The sequence below is a fragment of the Crocodylus porosus genome, unplaced genomic scaffold, assembly GCF_001723895.1.
Source record: "Crocodylus porosus isolate Cpor-Errol unplaced genomic scaffold, CroPor_comp1, whole genome shotgun sequence".
Taxonomy (NCBI): domain Eukaryota; kingdom Metazoa; phylum Chordata; order Crocodylia; family Crocodylidae; genus Crocodylus; species Crocodylus porosus.
In genome coordinates, this window is record NW_017728914.1 from 37,536,619 (window position 1) to 37,561,104 (window position 24,486).

Genomic DNA, 24,486 nt, shown 5'->3' on the forward strand with positions numbered 1-24,486 from the left:
TTGTGACAAGATCAGCACTGCTGCTGCAGTCCTGGGTACAGCGAGCTCTGTTGCTTGCACCCTGAGCGCAGCCCCTGGCACTTTTCAGCCCCCAGCTGCCAGCGGAGCCTGCTGTGCATGCAGTGGGAGAGCAGGACGTGCTGCTCACCTGTACACAGACACAGCTGGGTATGCTCTCATAATCACCGCAGGCCATGATGTGCGCAGAGGGCAGCGGCTTCCCCGCAGTGCTCAGGCAGCAATTTGGAGGCAAGGACGCCCACGGCTCCAAGAGCTTTGCAGTCCACCCATGCACACACACAAGCAGAGCCAGGGCACACATGTGCACATGCGTGCATGCACAGACAGAACCGAGGCCTGGAAGCCCACGCACAGCAGACCTGGGAGGTCCTCATCAGCATCCTCTCCCGTGGCGCCGTTGCAATACATGGCATGCAGCTCGATCTCCGTGGCAGGGAAGCCCTGGTCGCACAGCGGGCAGGCCACACATGCAGCCATGGCAAGACTGCTCTCCAACATACCACCCACATCTTCATCTCCAGCAGCCTGAGGAAAGGGACAAGAGCTCAGCCCACTAGGCCTCAGGGCTGCAGTGCTCCTCACAACCATGCAGCGCCGGGTGGCCCCATGGCCCTTCCCCAACACTGTGTGCGCTCCCCTTCCCTGCCCAGTCCCAGCACAATTTTCCTCAGGAATCAGCTACTTGGGGAAGCACCACAGGGGGCAAGGTGAGCAGCTGGACCCTAGAGAGCACTACATCCCAGGGAAATGCAAAGCCTCCCTGCCTGAGGAGCACAGCATGAAAGAGCCTGCTGGGGACTTCATGGGGCAGTGCCAGAAGGCAGCGCAGAGCCTGCCCTGAGCAAGCCGTATCCCGTACCAGCTGCAGTGCTAGCCCAGGATCTCTACCAGGGAAAAGGGAGGCAGAAAGGAGAGCCACGATGATGGAGGGCCAGTGAGCAGACAGGCAACTCTCAGAGGCTGTATGGTCTAGGAACATGGTTGTCATGGGGGACCTAAACTACCCCCATGACATCTGCTGGGAGGAGCAGTCAGCCAAATCCAAGCATTCATGTAGGTTCTTAACCTGCATGCAGGACTTTCATCTAATGCAGGAGGTATACGGTCCTACTACAGGGAATGCCTTACTGGACTTGGTGTTGGCTATGGGGAATGACTTGGTAGGGGAGCTGCAGATTTGTGGTCACCCTGGGGACAGTGACCACCAATCAGTCAAATTCAACATATGGCGTAGGGTGGGAAAGATAACTAGTAGGGTGGAAGCGGTTGACTTTAGGAAGGCTAACTCCAGTGTGCTCGGAGTCTAGTCAGACGCACAGCAGGACAGGAGTACTGGCGAGACAAGAGTCCAGGAAGGGTGGCTGTTCCTAAAGGAAGTGATCCTTCAGGCACAGAGGAAGATGATCCTATTGCGAGGGAAAGGGTGGGGAAGGGGCCAAAAAACTTCCTTGGCTAAACAGAGAAATCCAGGGAAGCCTAAGGGCAAAAAAGGGAGGCATACAGATGGTGGAAGCAGGGGGAAGCTACCAAGGAGGAGTATACCTACTTGGCCTGCATGTGCAGGGAGGCAGTTAGAAAGGCCAAAGCAAATACAGAGCTGAAGCTGGCAAAAGAAATTAAAGATAACAAAAAGTCTTTTTTTTAGGTATGTAGGGAATAAAAGGAAGGCGCAGGACAGCACAGGACTCCTACTGAACAAGCAGGAGCAATTAGTGACAGACCCAGGGGACAAGGCTGAGCTCTTCGATGAGATTTTTGCCCCAGTGTTCCTGAACAGGGCTCAGGATAACTCTCCTAAGGGGCTCTTAGAGGGGCATCAGAGGGACACCAGCCCACCAGCTGTCGATGCTGACTTGGCACAGAGTGACTTGGATGGACTGGATGTGTTCAAGTCGGCAGGCCCAGGCGAGCTGCATCCGAGGGTACTGAAGGAAATGGCCGGTGTCATAGCAGAGCCACTGGCACGGCTGTTTGAGTGCTCGTGGCACTTGGGTCAGGTCCTGGAGGACTGGAAAAAGGGCCAATGTGGTCCCTATTTTCGAGAAGGGGAGGAAGGAGGATCTGAGCAGTTATAGGCCAGTCAGTCTCACCTCCATCCTCGGAAAAATCTTTGAAAAAATTATGAAGGATCATATTTGTGTGAGTCCAGCGGGAAAAATAATGCAGCAGGGCAATCAGCATGGATTCGTAGCATGTAGATCCTACCTGACTAATCCGGTTTCTTTTTATGACCACGTCAAAAAACGCTTAGACGCAGGAGTAGAGGTGGATGTCGTTTACTTGGACTTTAGCAAGGTCTTTGATACAGTATCTCATCCCATTCTCATAAATAAATTAAGAGGCTGTGACTTAGATGATTATACAGTCTGGTGGGTGGCAAATTGGCTTAGTGGTCACACCCAGGGAGTGGTAGTAGACAGGTCGGTATCAACCTGGAAGGATGTGGGTGGTGGGATCACACAGGATTTGGTCCTTGGACCTGTACTCTTCAATATCTTCATCAGTGACTTGGATGTGGGTGTGACATGTACTCTGTCCAAGTCTGTGGATGATACTAAATTGTGGGGTGAAGTGCACACCCCAAAGGGTAGGGAACGATTGCAGGCAGACCTGGACAGGTTGGATAAGTGGGCAGAACACAATGGGAAGCAGTTCAACAAGGTCAAATGCAGAGTGCTGCACCTGGGGCGTAAAAATATCCAGCACACCTCCTGCCTGGGAAGTGACCCTCTCAGCTGCACAGTAGCAGAAAGGGATCTCAGAGTCATCGTGGATCCAAAACAAACATGCGTCATCAGTGTGATGAAATCGCCAGCAAAGCTAACTGCACTTCATCGTACATCAGCAGATGCATGACAGACAGACTCAAGGAGGTGATACTTCCCCTCTATGTGGCATTGGTCAGATTGCATATGGAGCAGTGTCCAGTTTTGGGCGCTGTACTTTAAGAAGGATGTGGATAACCTCAAGAGGGTCCAGAGGAGGCAACTCGTATGGTTAAGGGTTTGCAGGCCAAGCCCTACGAGGAGAGACTGAGAGACCTGGACCTCTTTAGCCTCCACAAGAAAAGGCTGAGAGGTGATCTTGTGGCCACCTACAAATTTGTTAGGGGATGCAGCAAGGAACTGGAGATGCGCTGTTCAACAGGGCGCCTCTTGAGGTAACAAGGAGCAACAGTTATAAACCAACAGAGAGCAGATTTAGGTTGGACATTAGAAAGAAATTCTTCACAGTAAGGGTGGCCAGAATTCAGACTGGGCTTCCAAGGGAGGTGGTTTCATAGTTCATAGTTTCTAGGGCTGGAAGGGACCTGAGTAGATCATCTAGTCCGACCCCCTGCCAAGGCAGAAAAGAGTACTGGGGTCAAACGACTCCAGCAAGGTGTTCATCCAACCTTGCTGCTCTCCCCTACTTTGGGGGCCTTTAAGAGAAGGCTGGATAGGCACCTGGCCGGGGTCATCTGACCCCAGCACTGTTTCCCGCCCAGGGCAGGGGGCCGGACTCGACGATCTGTTGAGGTCCCTTCTGACCCAAACATCTATGAATCTATGAACATGACAGGGGCTGTTGCTGTTGGGGGCTACCAGTCCACTCTGCTGGCATGTGGTGGCCCTCACCCACGCTCCCAGGCACCTACACTGCTGTGACCCAGACTGCGCCTTCATGCTTTGAGGTCCCTGCGAGGCAGCAGGCCGACCAAGCTGAGGGAGGGGTCAGCCTGCCAGGAGCATCTCTCCTTGCACATGTAGAGGAAGAGCATTTCTCCTGTGCCATTAGCAGCAACATTTAAACATGAACTAGCTAGAGGGAGCCCATAGGGAGCCATGACCCAGTGAGATGGCACCTGCAAGGATCCTTGTGACACGAGGAGCCTCGTGACAGTGCCCATCTAGGAAGCTGTGACTGGGGTCAGCTGGCCACAGGGCTATGGCAGAGATCTGGTCTATGACGATGCCTATCATGGGGGCTGATCGGAGCCTCAGTGCAGCCATAGGAGGGAAACCCTGCATGCCCTGCTTGCCTGCAGCCAGGGGCTGGGTCAGCTCATGGCAATGTGGCTTCTGGGCTGAAGTCTGTGGGCTCTGGCTTTGAGTGGGGTCTGTTCGGGCCAGCCAGGCCGTTCATAGCCTTACCCTGACCACCACGCAAGGAGTATGCACCCTGCCAGCAGGACCAGAGCCTGCTGCCTGCGTGGCTCAGCACAGCCTTCCCTCAGGGTGTAACCACATTAGCCTAAGAGCCCGCAGGCACTGTCTGCAAATCTCAGGGGCTGAGTTTAGGTTCACAGCTCCTACTGCCCCAGCGCAACATGCCCATGCAGCCGTGACGGCAGTGCTCCATGCAGAATAACGGCTACAGCTCCCTGCTGCAGTGACTAATTGATTGTGCAGGGCTGGCAGGCACCTGCAACAGGAAGGCACGGAGCGGAACTGGCTTCGTTAAGGGGCCCATGACAACGAGACGCTGCAGCTCCCGGTGCCCTGCATAAGCTGCCCGGCCGCGTTCTCACAAACGAAGCTCTTGTCAAGCACCTGCGAGGCCCTGGCCCACATGTCCCTGCCCATGTGGTGCTTGCCCCCCGGATACGGCTGTAAATGAGTGCCCCAAGGAGCCAATCCAGGATCAGGAAGCACGTTCAGATGTCGTTATTGTGACAGCAGCTGGGCATTGCAGTATCAGTGTGGCAATCCAGACATGGCAACATGGGCAGCCACTCTTATTGCACACAGGGGAGGAAGCAGACCTGGCTCCACGTTTGCATTGCTCTGCTCAAGGCCATGGCTGCTGCAGGCACTCAGGCTCTGCTTGTTCTCCCCTGGCCCTTGCTCTAAAAGTGCCAGGCTAAAGCACTGCCAACAAGCAGCCTAGCCCAGCCTCATCACTCCTCCTGCCCTCCGAGACAGATGGACTGAGCCCAGTTCAGCAGATTCCAGCCCAGAAAGGTCAGCCCCAGCCAGGGCTCACCCCGAGGTGCTGACCAGCAGTGGCACTTGCCCATCAGCCCTGAGCAGCAAAGTGATCAGGCTCAGTAGCAGCTCCTATGATAGGTGCAGGCCCACGCAGTCCTAGAGACCGTGGCTGTGAGGGGTCTGGGAGCATCATAACCAGGGACTAATCAGGCAGCGGACTGGTCAGAGGCCCAGCCATCCCCTGAGGACACGGAGGAATGAGGGGACACCTAGTTGACCCATCTCGCGGGGCTCTCACCTGCCCAGGTGCATCTCTGCTGGCTGAACACAGCTCCTTGCTCACCGGCTCGATCGCTTCAGAGGGACTTGGCTGGGTCTCTGCAACGGAAGCCCCGTCAGTGCGGGTTGGCAGCCCCCAGCCAGCACCCTGTTCGCCAGGGGAGCTCAGCACGTTTGCTTCGCAGTGTTTTCACAGCTTCTACACGTTCGAGACTTTCCGTGAACGTGAGCAGACAACGTATCCCAGCTGCCGAGCAGGGGAGAGGTTAAAAGTCACGGCATGGGGGCGAGGACAGGGCCCGCGCAGCCTGGACAATGTGAGCAAGAGAGCGCGGGTGGGGCAGAGTGCTGCAGCCCCAGCATGAGGCTCCTCGTCCTCCACCCCACGCTCCCAGCTCTGCAGCAGGGCTGTCAGCTGCATTACCCAAGAACCCACGTGGGCCTTATTGCCTAATGAGGAGGGAGCAAACCGACCACCCGCAGCTAGTGGTGATGGGGCTTAGCAGGACAGAAACCCTGTTTTGCTCAGCAAATAGACACTGAACCCAGAGAAGTGAAGCCTCAACATCCTGAGGAGGGGCAGGGGTCTCCCAGACCCAGCAATACAGGCTGGTCCTGGAGCATGGGTCCTGCCCGGGACAGAGCTTGGGAGGTGTCATGACGGCTCTTACCAGGGCACACGGTGATCTCTTCTGCAGCAGGGCTTTCGGCGGCAATGTCTGGGCTCCGTTTACTGCCAAGGGGAGTCAAAGCCGAAATGCTGTCAAAACACAAATGCCCCTGTGAATCTTGGGCCAAATCAGCACCATGCTGTGAACCTGCCTGACCCACCCAGGCCACGGAGACAGACTCACGTCGCTAGGCAGTTGCTCTCCACCACTCAGAAGGGTCATGAGAAGAGAGACAGATCGAGTGGAAACAGCAAGCCCAGAAAAGCACTGAGAGGCGCTCGCCTTCCACCAAGCCCTTGATGGAGGGCTCCATGACAGTGTCATGTGACAGAAGGGAGGGAGGCCTTTGATCCCACTGTGTGCAGCGGCAGGCAGCAGCTTCCACCCTGCGTCAAGGAGCTCTGAGCAGGAGATGAGACAGAGGTGTGTGCAATACTCCAGCTCCTCTTCCCCCCCATCACTCATCGTCCTTTCATCACTGCCCACGGCTTTCTCTAGCAGCAGGGACACGATGCAACACAAAGCTTCCCCGCAGCACAGTCCGGCCACCGTGAGTGCAGCAGTCCTGCCACATGGCATCTAAACTACATACAGCTCCTCTGCTTTGACTTCCTGTCTCCCTGCAGAACACCGCGCCTTTCTGAGGCAGGAGGGTGCTGCCGGAGATGTCTGCACCCATGCTGGTGCCTGCCACACTCTACCCAGCTCCTGGATTAGTTTGATCAAGTATGCAAGAGCACACTTGAAAAGCACGAATCCCCACACCGGCAAACATGAGATGTATTCAACTTCAGCGCAGGCCTCTGAGAGAAGGAAGCAGCCACCGCTGATTTATGATAAATACCTGCAGTCTGATATGAACCCCCAAGTGGCAATGCTCTCTCAACAAGCCATCTCCATGCGCTTGTTGGGAGTCCAAGCAGAGTGCGTTCTGCTCCATGTGGAGCAGGGGGACTTTCTTCAAAAGGCCTTGCCCAAAACAACCTGTCCTGACACTTATAAAACGAGTTCAGCAATTTGAAGTCAAACCTCTTTGCCGGCTGCATCAACTGCCTTCCAGGCACAATCACTGATCACACTTGCAGCCCACTGGGGGCTGCACACAGCATGACCGAGGGAGCAGCCTAGCCCTGGAAGGCAGAGCCCCCTCCAATGCAGCCCAGAACAATGCTGCCTCAGGGCCTGCCTCTGACAAACCCCAACCGAGTGGGGAGTGCCCAGGCATCACCCCCAGATTGAGCCGGTGAACTGCCAGGAGCCCGCTAGCCACAATTATGAGAACAGAACTGAGGAGGCTGTGGCCACCTCCATCTCACTGCAGTGGTGGAATCAGAGGTCACGGTGGCGAATCCCTGCCTTGATGAGAAAAGCATCTGGCTCCACCACTGAGCTCCTGGGGAAGGCCTGACACCTGGTATTAAGAATTAACCCCCTTGGGACAATGCACAGGCCATCAGGAGGCCGCATGCTGGGCTCAGCTTATAGGTGTGTCCCCAACTCTGGTAGCAGCGCTCCATGGCTAGACCCTGACACAGGAGGTGTCCTGGTCCCCCACAGTGGTACCACGAGGTGAGAGGTCCCTGCTGCTCCGGGGGCACCCCAAGCCTCCCAGCTGCAGAGGGAGCACAGAACGGCATTTTGAGGCGATCACACTCTAGGCAGGCCCTGCCCCAAGCAGTAACCACGTGGCACAGATCTGTCTGGAATCAGCCTTACAGGGGCATCTCCCACCCCAGCCCCTGTTGGCCCCAAGTGACTGGGTCCTGATAATTTCACACTGCGGATGCCCTAAAAAAGCCAGCCCAAGAGAGACCAGTGTTCCCCCCAGTCACCCCTGAGGGTTTGCTTAGCTTGCAATGCTTCTGAGCCCTCCAGGGAGGCTTTGGGAGCAATCACTAGTGTCCGCACCCGAACTGCCCCCCATCAAAAACAGAAGCAGGAGCAAATCTGAGGAGACACTTGTTCCTCATCCTGCCCTCGCTAGCCCCTGACTGGACTCCTGGAGAGCTTCACTCTGCCTGTGGCATACAAGAGGCACCATCTCCAGGACGGCAAACTGCCATCAACTCTTCAGACCCATGATGCCCCCCAACATATATGTACACACATTTAGCGTACATGTATGTACATGTATAAACTAAACTATGTTTGTAACAGAACAGTCCACTGGGCAGCGTACGTGCCACTGCTCTGGGGCATGGCTGTAACTCACCTTTATCTCACTACCCCCTTCCAGCCCTGCTGCTCAGCCCAGCCCAGCTCAGACTGTAGGCTTTGCAGTTACAGATCACACTAGCTGGCTACACCCTGCTGCCAGGCGCTTGCACATTCTGGGGGGCTCTACAGTAAGAGATGCCCTCTCCCTTAGCATCTCTGCCTCCCGTGATGCACAGCAGCAGTGACTGCAGGCCTCCAGCACCCTCTGAGCCTCTTGGTGAGGCTGCGTGGAGGGAATCCGGGCCACCAGAGCAGAGCTGTGCACTCAGGCCCCATGCTCCCAAACGGCTGCACTCACCTCTGCGTGATCTGCATGGGCTCACCATCTTCAGGGGCATCTTCTGCAGGCAGCACCTGGGAGGCCTGCAAAGGGAGAAGCGCTGGATGTAAATGTGAGAACTGAACTTGAGGTGCAGCAGGCACAAGGGACCTCAGGCTGACAAGTGCAGACCCATGGCTGCAGGTGCCAGGGCAACCACTGCTCTGTTTCCCAGGTCTTCCAGGCAGGCCATCGACTAGCCCCTGGGCTCCCCTAGCCCCTCCCTACTCCAGGGGAAACACCTGCTTGTCTCCAGCCCTTGCTTGCTCCTGACCAGTCTGCCGTGCTTGTGCCCACCCTGCCCAGGCCTCTGCACTGTTTTCCTTTCCCTTCACACCCTCCTGTTTCATAACAATTCAAGCCCAGGCCCCAGTCGGCCCCACCAGTACCTGCCCCAGGCAGATGCTCCCCTCTCCGCACCTCCTGCTGGCATCTCCTTTTCTGCTCCACCACCCTGGCACCACCCCTGCTTCCCAGCTTAACCAGCACTCCCCCACGGTGCCAGATCAGACTTGGCTGCAGCTCAGCAAGAAAAGACCTGCTCCTTCCCTGCATGAACCAGCTGATTTCTCAAAAGGAAGGCAGTCAGTGTGTCAGAAATCCTTACCACACCGCTATCCATTCACCTCATCTTCTCCCTTCAGACCATGCCCTGAAGACATGCTACAGAGGCCAGGCCAACAGGCCTGCCCTTACTAACACAGGGGGATGTCATTTTCTTAGATTTTAGGAAGGCCTTCGATACCTTCATCCCATTCTCATAAATAAATGAAGAGGCTGTGACCTAGATGCTTACACAGTCAGTTGGGTGGCAAATTGGCTTGGGGGTTGCACCCAGAGAGTGGTGGTGGATGGATCAGTATTGACCTGGAAGGATGTGGGTAGTGGGTCCTGCAGGGCTCAGTCCTTGGACCTGTACTCTTCAATGTCTTCATCAGCACCTTGGATGGGGGGTGACATGTACTCTGTCCAAGTTTGAGGACGATACTAAATTGTGGGGTGAAGTGCACACCCCGAAGGGTAGGGAACGATTGCAGGCAGACCTGGACAGGTTGGATAAGTGGTCAGAAAACAACAGGATGCCGTACAACACAGTCAAGTGCAGAGTGCTGCACCTAAGGCATAGAAATGACCAGCAAATCTACTGGCTGGAGAATGACCCTCTCAGTAGCACAGAAGCGGAAAGGGATCTCAGAGTCATAGTGGACGCCAAGATGAATATGAGTCGTCAGTGTGACGAAATCATCAGCAAACCTAACTGCACTTTATCATGCATCATCAGATGCATGACAAACAGCACCAAGGAGGTGATACTTCCCCTCTATGCGGCATTGGTCAGACTGCAGTTGGAGTACTATGCCCAGTTCTGGGCGCCGTACTTTAAGAAGGATGTGGACAACCTCAAGAAGGTCCAGAGGAGACCCATGATGCCCCCCAACTTGTATGGTTAAGGGTTTGCAGGCCAAGCCCTATGAGGAGAAACTGAGGGACCTGGACCTCTTTAGCCTCTGCAAGAGAAGGCTAAGAGGTGATCTTGTGGCCACCTACAAATTCCTTAGGGGGACGCAGCAAGGAACCAGAGGAAAAACAAGGACCAACAGCCATAAACTCCTACAAGACCATTTTAGGCTGGACATAAGAAAGCATTTCTTTATGGCCCAAGATGCCGACACCTGGAATAGACTCCCTCCAGAAGTGATGCAGGCACCTATTCTGGACTCATTCAAGAAACGTTTGGATGCTTATCTTGCTGGGATCCTTTGACCCTAGCTGACTCCTGCCCCTGGGGCAGGGGGGTGGACAATGATCTTTGAGGTCCTTTCCAGCCCTAATGTCTATGAAATCTATGCTCTGTTCACCAGGGCACCTCTTGGGGTAACACGAAGCAATGGTCACAAACTGACAGAGAGCAGATTTAGGCTAGGTATCAGGAAAAAATTCTCGACGGTAAGGGTGGCCAAAACTTGGAATGGGCTTCCCAGGGAGGTGGAGCTCTCCCCTACCTTGGGGGTCTTTAAGAGAAGGCTGGATAGGCATCTGGCTGGGTCATCTGACCCCAGCACTCTTCCCTGCCCAGGGCAGGGGGTTGGACGCAATGATCTGTAGAGGTCCCTTCCGACCCTACATCTATGAATCTATGACAGCGCTGGCTCCCCTCCAGTCCCACAGCCCTCACCCAGCCGAGAGATATGGTACAGGGACCTGCGGCCAGCCAGTAACCTTGCGGGTCAGCTCTTTCTGAATCTGCAGTGAAGGCCTCCACTCCCAACCTGTAAGGAGATCTCTGAGCTTTGCTTCTGCCTTCATTCCTGCACCTTCATTCCCAGCACAGCTGCCCTGCCTTTGCCCTCGGCTTATCATCCTCCATGAAAATGAAGATACGGATTCCACCCAGTCCTTGCCCACCCCTCACCTGCCCCCACCTGTCCCTGCTTCCCCTCAAGGTGCAACACAGCTTTGCTTCTCATGCTATCCCCATGCATCTGATGGTGGAGGCCTGGGGCTCTGCTGACCAAGCCAGCACCCACTGCAGACTTTTGGCCTATTCCTAAAATCTGTGCTGAGCTGGTGAATTGTTCAGCAGGGGTTACAGCCCTGCCCTGGAAGCCCAGGCACCTTGCTTGGGCTACAAGTGCCAGGGAGTTTCTGCAGGTTTGATTTCCAGACCTTGCCTCAGTCCAGCTGACTTGGCAGACCAGGTCCCTCAATGACCAGCACCTGCTCCTTCAACAGCAAAGACTTTGCTGCAAAACTGCCAGCTTCCCCCCATGGTGAACCTCCCCTGGACAAGCTTGCAACCATCACTGTGAGATCCTTTTCCCCACTCAGAGCTCTCCAATATCCTTGCTACCTCCCAAGTGCAGTCTAAAATAGCAGCACCTCTCCTCGGTTCCATGACAAGCTGGTGAAGAAATCTGCTGGCTAGCACACCCAGGAATATCTGGGTGCTACTATTATTAGTAGTGCTTGTTCTCTTAGCTATTTCTGGGCGTTAGTCTCCCACAGTGACACAACTCCCAGGAGTTTTTGTCCCTCTGACAATGTTTTGGGTCTCTCTGCACATCTGAGGCTGACCTAGGGCCAAAGCAGACTGCCTGTGGCCTGGCAAAACTTTGTCTCCTTCCCCACAGTCACTGTGCCCAGAGCAGGGTCTGTCTTCTCCCTCCCAGTCCCAATCCCTCTCTAGCCTCTTGCATCTGCAGCACACAGCCCTACCCTAATCTCACTCTCTCGATCTCTCCAGAACCCAAGTCCTGCCGGACAGCTGCTCCTGTCAGCAATGCAGTTCCCACTACCCCCAAACCCCTGCCTCCCTGCAGTGTGCCAGACAACCTAGCTCAGGGCACCAACTCATCGCCCTTTGGGGTGGACTGGCTGTTCCACGCTGTGTTCCCACTGCTCAATGCTGCATGAACCACCCAGAGGTGAACTAACAGCCTCTTGCTGCCCAGAGCCGGGCATGGCAGATATGGCAGATATCCCAAGCACCTGTGCTTGCTGGCTGCGGACAGGCAGTCAGGAATCTCAGTGTCATGAACACCCATGGGATGCCCTGACCCATCCCCGCAGCAGGGCTGGCACTGCCTGTTCCATTACCACAGAGCTCATGGAAGGGATGAGGGAATCCAGCAGCCTTGGTCACCTCTGCCAGCCCTGCAGAGCAATGGCCAGGGGGACACCTCCTGGCTGTCCCTGTGCCAGCTGGCTTGGCCTGATACTTCCTCTCGCTGCTGGGACTGGACCGGCTCCACCCCGGTGGCAGTAGTGGGCTCCCGTGGGCAGCAAGGTGCTGGCAGCTGACTGGGTAAGTTAGCTCAGTGCCCTGGCATGGACTGCAGAAGGGCTGGGCCATTGCTTCTGCCAGGGAAGCAACACCACTGGGGTGGCAGGGGAAAGCCTGGAAGCGAAAGAGCATAAAAGAGCACAAAAAAGATATAGGCAAGCTGTAAAGGGGCCGAACCATCCACAGGTCGCCTCCCCCGGCCCCAGCATGAGGCAACACAAAGGGAGATGGAGCAAGGGGCTGCTGCTCCCCAGTGAGGAAGAGCAAAGGTGACTGGAAAGTGTGAGCCATGCACCCTGTGCGGCTGATTCTCTGTAGCAGACAGGCCCCAGGGGCCTTGGCTGGGGGCTGCAGGATGGGAGGTTATAAACAATTTCCAGCTTTCCCCTGCATTTAATATCAGAAGGGCCTGGTCTGTCCTGTCTTTCCCAGTACCCACATGGCAAGATCACAGGTGTCAGGCCGGTGTGCGAACACCTGAGCCAAACCTCCACTCCTCCCTCAACTGCTGGAAGCTGCAGCTTCCAGCCTTTCTGCTCCCCCTGCCCACCTGCTCTCCACTCACCAGCATCTTGCAAGATGAACAAAACACCCCTATCTACTGGAGAAGAGAACGAGAAGCAAAAGGCTCATGGCCCCAACCACTGACAGTGAGGCTGGGCAGCGCTCAGGCCAGGGCTGAGCCAGAGGCAGTCCTGGAAGGCAGCTCACAGCCCCACATGCCGGCTCAGCGCAGAATGTGCCAACGCGCCGCAGGTCGCCGGTATGAGGCAGAACATAAATATCAGCAAACAAGTTAAGTATCTCTGTAACACCCGGTAAATGATCAAATACCCTCGCAAACAGGAACAACAGCGCAGAGGCTCCAGTCAGAGAGAAGATAAAGTTACATGCGGATCCAGGAACGGAGTCACGATGACAAATGAGGGTTGGAAAAGGCTGACACACACCTAAAATACAGCAGTAATAAATACTTCATCTGCCTGGCAATCTGCTGAGCGGAGCAGTGACAAAGCTGCCTCCTGCACCAGCCACAGCCCCGCGGAGGCGAACGCTGACACCTAGCGTCCACCGGGCTCAGCACTGACACGAGCCCCGAGCCAGGGCAGTGGCTGGCTCTGGAGAACCACTTTGGATGCTGCCGTGGCTGAACCATGACTGAGGAAACAAGTGCAGCTGCCAAGAGGCGCCTGATGCCGCAGCCCAGGCTGCCAACCAGCTCTCTACTGCCATGGCCAATGCCAGTCCCCCAGGCAGGCCCCTGTCCCCACCTCCAATGCGTGCGTGGGGTGCCATGCCCAACCCACCTCAGACACATAAAGCCTCGGTCTTGCGGTTCTCTCAAGGGGCAGGAAGCTAAGACACAGAGTGGGATGCTGGACAATAGCTAGGGGCTGCAGGGCACCAGCTGAGCCATCTCTCTTAGTCCCCCCACATTCAGAACCAGCCCTGACCCGGGACCCCAGAAAGGGGCTGGACTCACCCGAGGCAGAGCATTCCCCTCCACCCATGGTTACCTGGCAGTAGCTAGTGGTAGGCTCCTCCTCGGACGCTGAACTCTTCCCGTCTGGGCTCCACGCTGGATTCTCGCCAGGCCCACGGCCAGGGGAGGGCAGAAGCCAGGCGCCAGCCCTGGGCTCAGTCCTCCCTTCCATGTCCCCATCTTCTGCCTCCTCAACCCCATTCTCCCTGGCAACTCCCTCCGCCTTCCCTGGGCCAGGTGGGCTGGAGGGGGCAGACCCAGGGACCACAGGCTCGCCGAACTCCTTCTTGTGCAGGAGCCGGCGCTGGGCCTGCTTCAGGCTCTTCTGGTACACCTCCAGCTGGCACAAGATGACCTGCGTGTACTGGTTGGGGTCAGCCCCCTTGGGGCAGAATGGGATCCCCCAGTAATAGTGCACGGTGTCCTTGCCCTCCTCCAGCTGGCACGCCTTGCCCGCCTGGCCATGCGTGCCCACCTGGCTGGGTGCCTCACTCTGCTCCCCTGTCTCAGTGGGCACAGAGGCTTTCCTGATGTCCCCAAGCTGCTGGGAACATGGGGCACTGCCTGATCCCTGGCTCTTCCTGGGGCGGCCATGCTGAGCACAGGTCCTGCTCCGCTGAGACCCAGACCCCCCAGCGTCAGGAGGAGAAGGCACATCCTGAGCCCTCTCAGTGGCTTTCCCTGGGCTGCACGAAGCTGGGAACAGTCTCCGAGGCATCAGCCGCCAGGTGCCTGGAGTGAAGCTGGCAAAGGTGGGACTCAGACGTTGGCTGGGGGAGCTGGGTGCCACACTGCTGGTGTTGCTGCCTGCCAGTGAGGCAGGCTGCTCGTCTGCCCTCAGGGAAGCCTGGCTCTTCCCTGGGGAGACAACAATGCTGGATGTTATCGAGCTCTCCACGATCTCCTGGCTTAGCCTCGTCAGCACAACTAGGGGGCTTCTGGTAATGCCTGCGGGCTTGCTCCCATCCGCTTGCAGGCTCCGTGAGGAGGAGCAGGGCTCAGCAGAAGGGGAGCCAGGGGACGATGGCAAAGCACCTGCAGACTCTGTGTCATCCTGCAGTGAAGCGCCATGTGGCAGCGTGCCCGATTCAGGTGTGGGCAGGGAAGTGGCCTCCACAGGTGGGGATGATGGTTGGCAGCTCTGCAAAACAAAAGACCGGGATTCCAGGGGCACGTTTATCTGGAACAGAAAGTCCCCGACCAGGACGCTGGCAAGGGATGCTCTGCCACCCCGGGATCCTGCCCTAGACAGAGCACAGTGGGCTGCGAGCCTCTGCAATCGCTGTTTCTGGGCACACTGTGCAGTGCTGAGGCCCCTGCGGGAGCATCACTCCTGAAGCACCCTTGTCAGCCTCTCCAGAGAAGCACACTTACGTGAAGGCTCTCAGCGATGGCCTTCCTCAAGAGCTCCTCCTCTTCCTCCTCCTGGCAGTTCACTTGCCTGGCTTCCTGCTCACTCATCCTGAGGGCCAGTGCAAATTGCTCCTCTTCAGTCATCTCTAGAGAAACAAGCAAGCGAAGCAGCAGAGATGGCGTGAGGCCTGCCTGTGAGGGTGCCTGGGCCACTCCCTTCTTGGGCCAGCACCAGCCCATAGCAGATGGCCAAACCCGCTTCCAGGGCCAGGGCAGCTAGTCCCAGATGCAAACCAGCCCCTCTGTGCCTGGCTGCTCCCAGATCCTAGGTTGAGCTCGGCAAGGACTTCCAGAGTGATGCTGGCTCAAGCTCCTAGAATAAATGGCCCCATGGCTGCATCGAATAACCTGGCCATGCTCTGAGCATCAGGACAAGCCCTACAGAGGCTCACGTCACCTGCTGGATGGTTCCATGAGGAGCCAACCCTGCCCCGCTCATGTCTCTGCTTGGAGGCACCACAGTGCTATTTGTGTGTGTGTGATGGGTTTACCAGACAGCCTGGAGGCCAGAGCTGGCCCTTTCTGCACCAGAGCCACTCCCCTGGACAACACCAATTTGTTTATTTAGACCCTGCCCCAGGACTTGCCCCTCTGCTCGGGGTCAGACCGATCACCATATCTGGGGTCAGGAAGGAATTTTACCCCCTGGTCAGACTGGTAAGGACTGGGGGAGGGTTGGTATCCCTCTGCAGCAGGGGCATGGCCTCAACCTGGAATCTGTGGAGTACATTAATAACCTTTTCTAGCAGCAGGGTGTTGGCTGCCATGGGCCCCCTGCTTTTCCAGGATAGGTTCAGCTGTTATGTCTTGTGTTGCACCAGGGCTGACAGTAGTTTTACTACAGATTAGACTATGGGACTGTTTGGAGAGGGATGATCCTGCCTCAGGCAAGGATTGGATTAGATGTGACCTGTGGAGGTCCCTTCCAGCCCCACTGCTCTAGGATTTGATGATGCCCAAGAGGTGCTGTGCAGGATCGCAGCCCCGGGTTTCCTGTGTGCCCAGTGCCAGCAGCTCACTTTCTCCTTGCATATTTTTCTTGAGAGCTTAAACAAGCAGAAGAAAGAGAACCAGGGCAGGGGCAGAGGGGAAGCAGCTGTGGTATGCTGGGAGCCCCAGGGAAATCCTTTGTCCTTGGACAAAGTCACACTGAAATGTTACTGCTGGAAGGGACCCGGCAAAGAGAATTCTTCTTCCGCACAAATGCCCTGCAGCTCCCAGCGCATCAGAGAAGGCTGCAACCCAAACAGCCGTCACCACCCTCAGCTCTTGCACAACCCCTTTCTTCTTCAGAGTATTTGATACATCCCAGCTGATCAGTTCCCCTCTTGCTCCTTCACATCAGGCCGGACCCAGGCTCCAGCCTGCAAGCGTTCATGCACAAGTACGCACAGCCATGGGCGCTGTCCCCAAAGGACTCAGCAGGGCTACCAGGAGCTTAATGTCCAGCACGCTCAGTGTTTGAGAGCCCAAGCACGCGACAGCTGCTGAGCTGAATGTGAGGCACGTTTTCTCAGTAAATTGCTCTTGGAGCTTTTGTCTTCTTTTCCCTACCCAGCACCAGGATTTCTCTACGGGAGAGAGCAAACACGCTAGACAAGTAGTGCCGCTGGCAAACAACCAGAGCACAAGCCGACTGCTTACTGCACTCTCCAAACACAGGTGCTTTGCGGATGTGAGAAGTCTTGGGCCAAGGCCGCTTGGAAACAGGGAGGGCCAGTGAGTGGAAGAGGTGAAGTGACCTCCGCTGCTGAGGCCTGACCTGCTGATCTCCCACCAGCTGGAGCCCCTCCACGCTGCACACCAGACTGTTTCAGACGCTGCGTGCAGACATGCACAATTTATGTCAGCTTGGTGCTGATCACACCAGTCATAATTGAGGGTGATTAGAAATTCTAAGTACTGTGTTAGCCCCTGGTAGATGTGGGCAAACAACCGGGTGGAGAACTCGCAGGCACTGGTGCAAGAGGTGAGCTGCGTTTCCTGGATGCCTCCAACAGGGAGCCTGGTTTTCTGGGAATCAGCTACTGCCCATCGGGCCTGCTAGGGCACATGAGCTGCTGTCCCAATCCTCCCTGAGTGCATGCTGCTGAGGCCCAATGCCCACCCCGCCACAGCAAGGCCCCCCCCCACTCCTTGCACTGAGACCCGCTGAGGACAGGGCTGTTGCAACACAGCATGAAATCCAACCACCCTTAAGTACAGGGACCCATCGAGGCATAGAGACTGTTTTTAAGATGTGGCAGCCCTAAACAAATTAAACCATTTCAGAGTCTTTTTAAATGCTAATGCAGCAATTGACTAAGCGATTTATGCTTCGTTTTGACATTTACGAAGTGAATACAATGCAGAACCCACCCGTTCTGGGTCTAACACTTCTTAATGAGAGATTAACTCCCAAATAATGGGAATCTGGGATTTTAACATTTCCACAGACCTGAAGCACAATTACAGCAAACCTGTTCAAATGTGCCTGAAAGCAATGACTTCAGGCTGAAAAGAGAAAGATTTCTGCAGATTTTTGTACTTCCGTTTATCCTGTCAGGACAACAGTCACAAAGAGATTGTGGCTGGAGTGTTAGGTTAAAAGGAACAGAACTTCAACAAAGCAAAACAGGAGAGTTTGCTTTAAAGCCAGGCTCTGAAACCAGGCTGCAGCTTTCCCCAGCCAAAAAGAGCCGAGCCTGCTGGCTGTTTCTAGTGCACAGGCAGCGGACATCCCCAGTTAGTCGCTGTTAATTGGCCGTGCTCTGAAGGAGAACACAGGCCCATGCTGGAATCACTGTGGATCAGGACATTCCCGGAGCAGACAGAGGTGGCCGTGAAGACCTGAACTGGCAGAGTCGGGTATGAATGTTGCCCCACAGCCTGGTCTGAGCAGCCAGCTGCGTGTGGGAGCCCACGCTCCAACACAAAGGCAGGAGGTGCTTTTGTGGCTCCTGGACCACCCTTATGCTACGCCCACTGGGGCAGATGAACAGCCAGACCAGGCCCTCTCCTAGCCCACACTTGTTCCAAGCCCCAGCTGACTGCACTGCACAAGGTGCAGGGAGCTGGGCTCTGCCATGTCCATTCCAGCTGATCCCAACCCTGCCGCCCAGTGCCCGTGACATGTGCACAGAGAAAGGGTGCGCTGTGCCTGCCACCCACCACGGGGCACTAGGGAGTCGCCAGAGGAGACAGAAGGATCAGGTAATAACAAGCACCCAAACAAACATGGGAGATGCCTGACTCCAGATGCCTGTCCTTGCAAGCAGTTTTGGAGCTGCAACCATCCCTGCTCTAAGCGCGACAGGGATGAGTCTGCCAGGGCACACGGCCTGGCATGGGAATTCCCAGGGAACAGAACCAGCCACCCACCAGGACTGCGGGGTGGTGCCAGCTGCTCTACAGCCCTGGCGGGATATGCACCCATGTAGGAAACATGTACACTAGGAAGTGTGTGCTCTGGGGAGTTGTACACCTCCACTCCCAAGGTGAAACCGCCTGCTCAGCAGGGCTGGCGTGAAGCCTCCATGCCCTCAGAGATCCCACGAGCGGGGAGCAAAGCTCACCCCAAGAGATGCCAATGCCAGTCAGCTGCCAGTCTCCCCACACCTCCCACCCCCACACACCAGACCTACGTGCAATTTTCCTTCTCGCGGCACACTTGGCTCTCTCCAGCTGCTGCTTTGTTCTCTTCCTCTGCAAGCCATTCTCCTCCTTCGACTCCTGCGGCAACAGGAAAAACACCATAAGCATGAATACCACGAGGACAGCAGCCCTCCCCTGCCCGGCTGAGCCCCTGGCTTGAGGAGCCGTTTATCTGCCAAATGCATGAAATCTCAGTTTCAGCCACTAGATCCAGAGCTTGCGGGCAGCCCCATGGGAAAGGCACAAAGTGCCATGTAGGAGCCAGACAACATTAGAGCTGCCATGGCCTGGGTCTGTTTTGCCCAGTCCCCTGCACCTCTCAGCAGCAGAGAGCAGAAGCTAGAAGGGAATGACTGGGCCTGACCAGGGTTATTTTTCTCCCTGTTCCTCTCTGGTTCACAAACTACAGTATTTAAGGTCCAGGCAGTTCTGATACAAAGGCCATGCCCCTCACTCCTGTACTTAATAGCCACTGGTGCCCCTTTCCTCCAAGAATATGTCCAACCCCTTTTTGCAGAGGGAGGCAACGGGCCTTAAGCCAGCTATGACCCATGGCGTTTAGAGAGCCACACTGACCTTGGGGCAGCCTAAGCACTGTAACCCCACTGCCCTGGGGCTATCAAGTAGCCTAGCTGCCCCACAGCTCCCAGTGTGCCAGGGCAGCTCTGAGCATCCCAGCTAGCAGCACGTCTAGGCCAACTGCCCTAGACCAGGACATCAAGCCTCACTTGCCCCGTTTCCCCAGTACATTCCGCCTTGCAAGCTATGGTACATTGCTCCTCCTTGGCACAGACTGACAGCAATCACACACGATCTTACGGCCTTGCTTCTGCAGACCACATGGCTGGTTCTGGCTGAGCCGGGCAGCCAGAAACAACGTGCAGCTGCAGCCAGCCATGGATCTGCACACAGCAGGTGGCAGCTGATACAGCCACACGTGGAATCTGCTGTGAGTGCACTGTCACTTGTCCCTGTGGCCAGCTAGGACATGCCCATCTTGAGCACCCTTCCCAGGGCCTGACCATGGCTCAGGAGCACAGCCCAATACCCAACTGCTCGCCCTTACTGCATGCACGTGCACAGAGGTGCCTGTAACACAAGCCATGGAAAGGGGATGGAGGGAGCAAATGGCACCAGAGGCCTGGGTTGGGCAAGTGCACGCTTGCTCCCACGACACGCTGCACAGCTGTAGGAGGGATCTCAAAGCAGAGCCAGGCTTTGGGAACCAGAGGATCCCATGTCACTGGTACAGTGGGGTTGCACCGCACAGCCAGTACTGGGAACCGCAAGGAAATCGACCCGACCCTGCCAGCCTTATGAAAGCCAAACCACATGCTGCTCAGTGGGCTTTGTTTCTGCAGGGAGACTGCCCCGCTTGGGGAGAAGACTTTGCACACCTAGTACTTGCAGACAGCCCCGAGGCCCAACTGACCAGGAACACGGGAGGCAGTGGCTGCTCTGACCTGACCCAGCCTCTGAAAGCTCATCTGCCTGCCAGGATAACGAGCTGCCGAGACCATCCAGAGAACAGCGCTCAGCCAAAAATAGCCTCAATCAATTTCTAACTCCCAAACTGCAGCCAAGGTCGTGGCTGATGCTGCACTGATAGGAAATGCGGCCCCCTCGGCAGGGGCACATGCCTACTGCCCCCCACCCCATGACACTTCTCCTGGCTGCGCCTTTGAAATAGCTGTGAGGAAGCCAAGTTCCTTCTGCCTTGAGATTTCCTTGCATGCCTCATCCCCACACTCAGCCCAGGCTGGCTCCCAAGTCTTTCTCTGCACAAGTCAGGTGCTGGGGTTCTTATCCCTGTTCCACCCTGAGGCTTGGAACAGGCAGCAGAAATGCAAACCTCTGTCCCAAAGAGCGTTGTCCTGCCCCCCAGGGCACACTGCAGCCCCTGTGTGTGGATGTGACACCCTGTCTCTGCAGCATTGACTGACCCTGGCTGCTCCCTGGAGACAGAGCTCACTTCCAGCAGCCTGGGATAGCTCCTGTCCCAGTGAAAGGGCCAGCCAGTCCAGCTCTCCAGCAGCCATATTGAGCAGTGGACAAGAGGGCTAAGGCGCAAGCGGGCCTGCCTGGGGGTGGCTCCAACAGGAGCGAGGCTAATTGGCATTTAAAAGCCGAGTGGATGTTCAGAGTGCTCCACAGGCACCAGCCGGGGCTGCCGGCGGCTTCAAGGGCCTTGTACAGCAGCAGCTCAGGACCTGCGGCAGCTCCCCTCCAGCTCCCTGCTCGTTAGAACAAACCTGCCGAAGGCAAACGCCCGAACACCGTGGTGCAGCTGGGCTCATGCCAGCACCAGCTCCCAGCACATGAGGGAAGCCTGGGGCAGAACAGGGGCTTTCACCGAGCTACGGAGGCAGCTTGGGGGGTGGGGCTCATGCCTGCCATCAGCCTTCCCAACAGCACTATGGCCCTTGGCCTCCCCCTGGGGACTGAAGGTTCAGCCTCCTCATGGAGGCAGCTGTCAATAAGAGGCAGGGCCTTGCTGTTCCAGAGTCCCTGGAGACTTGGCTGAGGAGCTTAGCCTGGATGTGGCAGTAGGCAAGGAGCTGCGAGGGGCCATGTTCAAGAGAAAAGGGCCCAGCCACTGCATCCACTGTGGCATGGACGTCCTGCAGCATACCTGGAGCTCCATCCACAGGGGGCTTGCTCAGCCCTTTCCGCAGGAGGGTCTGGGACCAGACATGTGGACAGCCCAACGTCCAGAAAGGTCCTGCCCAAGAGGCTTTGCAGATGCTGCAGTCAAGCCTCGAGTACAAAAATCAGCTTGCCTGATGAGAGAGTGCAGCTGAGCCCCAGAGTGAGCCAGGCTGCCAGGGCAGTGCAGGGAGATGCTGGAGGCTTTCCAGAGGCACCTGCTGTGAGACCTGCTGCCCTGGAAGGAGCTGGGCCTGGGTTCTGTGGACCCCTGCAAGGCGATGGCTAAGAAAGCTACCCAAACCCACACTGCCCCAGGCATCTCTGCAGCCTTTGAATCCTTGGGGGTTGCGTCCTAAGAGGTGCAAGCTGAATGGAGAATGAGGGTCTCTGAAGACCCCACCTGCCTGGACTGCTGAGCCCCTTTCCCAGGCACGCGCCGGGGCTGGCTGGAGTGAGGCTGACAGGCTGCATCAGGCCCCAGGGGAACCAGGTTAGGATACAGGCAGGGACTGCGGCTCTCCAGCAGCCGATGACTCAGAGACACAGACAGCCTGAAGTGAACAAAGCCACTTATTCAACTGATTGCAAACGGTTGTCATTTAAACAGAAGCTAATTGGCTCTTTAACGGTCTCTCTGAGCACATCCTTTTTGTGATACCACCGATTATGCCAGCAGCGTTTACTGTTTATAGGCTGCGCGCGGCGCCATCAGGGTGTCCAACCTTACAGAGAGGCGTTTGAGGGACGCTTTGTTTCCTCGTGTGCACACTGAGAGGAAGAACTGGCTGTAACGAGGGGTCCTGATCTTTTATGCCCTGCAGTATCGGACTGCTCTGATCCCCCTGCCCCTCACCGGTGCTGCAGCAGCTGGAGGAAGTCACCTTCACTGACGGCAGCCGAAGGGTTTAACCCTGGTGAATGGCTGTTGCCATATGCTCTGCTTCTATGTCTTTAAGGGAGTGTCCCAACAGGGAACAGCTTGGATAATGCAAAGCCATTACAGCCACTATCATCTGCCCCGCAGCTTTTCTGTCTTTATCACTAGCACGTTTCCCCTCCCCATGCAATCATTACCTTGTGGCAGAGACGTGGGCTCCAAATGCAGCCGGCCATGCAGGGGGCTTGATTTAAGAGCTGGAGCTTGCAAAGCAGACACAGACACTTTGGAAATGGCAGACAGCAGCTTAAGATGTCAGCTTGCTGCCGGGGCAGGGCAAGGACTCAGCCATCATGAGGCAACCGATACAGGTCCGTTCTTCTCAGTGACGGCAGGTCAGGCCCTCCCCGAGCCCTGGGCTCTCGCATCATAGTGCATGAACATGCTTTGCAGCTCCTTTACCTGGAGAGCTGAGCTTTTGTGACTCGTTTCCTGACTGGAGGCCAGCTGCACTGGAACCTACTAGTACGCTGCACAGAACTACGCTCCGGTGGGCTCATCAGCCCTCAGGGAAGCAAAACTGTGGGGAGGGATGGAAAGGGGAGACCAGCACAGAGGTCAGAGAAAGGTTACCCTTGACACTAGCTGGAGCCTGGCTTTGCCAATCACCCCCTGGGGACAAGGCCAAATGTCAAAGGTCGAGCAGAACTGGCCTCTTTGGGTGCAGGGACGGTCCCTAGCCAAATGCCCTCCGGGCCTTGCAAGTGCACCTTGAGAGGCAGGACAGCACACCCATGCCAGCCCAGAGCCCCACCCCAAGGCCTCATGCTCACGACCGCCTCTTGGCCAGGGCCCGCCGGTCAGGAAGCAGGGTCCGGCCAGGCCTGTGATCTCCCCTTCCTGCTCGCTGACCTCCCCATCGCTGTCAGAGATGACAATAAAGGCATCCACAAAGCTGCGCTTCTTCCTGGCACTAGCTGGGCCCCTCTGCTCATCCTCGTCCCCAGCCAGGGTCTGTGAGTCGCAGTCCTCCACGGGCTTCTTCTTCTTCGGCATCCTGCCCCTGGAACAGAGACAAGCATGAAGAGCTGAGCATGCCCCCAGCAGCCAGCCGGCATGCTGCCCTTAGACCAACACCCCCAGCATTCCAGCGCTGGTGCAGCACATGGCGTGTTCGGTGCTGCCAGGACCCACATCCATGCCTGCCGGGTGAGGCGATGCTACCCTGTGGAGCTGACTGCTCTGGGCAAACGCAGCACTGCTGAGACCTGCCTTGCAGACCCGCTCCCACGCAGTGCCTCAGCTCCCCCTCGACGGCTCCTGTCAGAGCACATCAGCCAGCTGGGCCAGAGCCAGTCACCCTGCAGGTAGGGATCCTCGGCCTGCGCCACGCCGAGCCCCACACCCTGGCCTCCCCTGCACAGCGCCCACAGCCCGGACAGAGGTCAGCAGGCCGCAGGCCAGGCACACCGCCACTCCTGGATGGGAGCGTCTGCATGCAGCTGGGCAGGGGAGCGTCTGGCCCTGGTACAGGGTTACCGCAGGGCTGAGAGGAGGGTGGCGCCAGCCCAGGGCAAGGGCAGAAGTGGGTGGGGAACAGTTGTGTGCCTGGCAGGGCAGGCGCAGGTGTCCCCGCAAGCAGCCTCCGGCCATCCATGCTAGAGTGGGGCAGGCAGGACCTGTGGAGCAGCCCCAGGCAGGCCGAGGGGCTGTGCCCACACACCTGGGGGGCTGCCTGCACAGGAAAGACAGAACCGCCCCCTTCAGCGAGGCCATGCCAGGAAGGCTGGGGAGTCCGGCCGAACGAGGGGAGCAGCGGGATGGCCTGGAGAGCGGTAGCACAGAGCTCCCCGGGCGCGACTGCCCCTCCACGGACCCCATCCTCCACTCGGCCAACCGCCGCCGCCCTCTCGAAACGAGCCGCCGAGCGGCAGCCGTCGCACGGCGGGCGCGGGAGGGCCGCGGGACCTCCTGCTCGGGTCTGGCACCCGACAAGGAGTCCCTGCTCCGTCCCGCCGCCCAGCAAGGACCGAGCGCGGGCGGCGTTCCCGCCGGCGCCGGCTTCAAGTACAAGCGACAGACAAGGCGCGCTGCGGGCTGCGGTGGGGCCGGGGATTCAGCCTGACAAGGCAGCTGGCGCCGCTGCCGGCCCCCTGTCCAGCACCACGGCGAGAGGCCTGGCGCCGAGCCCGAGCCCCCGCGGCGGGCAGCCGCTCTCTCGCTCCCGGGA

The 24,486-nt window shown here is 57.1% G+C and overlaps 1 protein-coding gene across 7 annotated transcripts in view; it reads right to left on the reverse strand.

Annotated features, from left to right (window-relative positions):
• UIMC1 (ubiquitin interaction motif containing 1) overlaps positions 1-24,486 on the reverse strand; it is a 29,763-nt gene that overhangs the window by 4,947 nt on the left and 330 nt on the right. For 6 of the 7 annotated variants that reach the window (XM_019535332.1, XM_019535331.1, XM_019535336.1 and 3 more), the window contains exons 2-9: positions 23,169-23,319; positions 18,712-18,808; positions 15,059-15,183; positions 13,719-14,825; positions 8,397-8,461; positions 5,882-5,970; positions 5,230-5,309; positions 381-546 (exon numbers count right to left, since the gene is read on the reverse strand). In XM_019535332.1, coding sequence (XP_019390877.1) covers positions 381-546; positions 5,230-5,309; positions 5,882-5,970; positions 8,397-8,461; positions 13,719-14,825; positions 15,059-15,183; positions 18,712-18,808; positions 23,169-23,312 — 1,873 coding nt within the window. In that variant the 5' untranslated portion in view covers positions 23,313-23,319. The remainder of the gene's footprint in view (positions 1-380; positions 547-5,229; positions 5,310-5,881; positions 5,971-8,396; positions 8,462-13,718; positions 14,826-15,058; positions 15,184-18,711; positions 18,809-23,168; positions 23,320-24,486) is intronic. The other variant, XM_019535333.1, reaches the window with a different exon arrangement.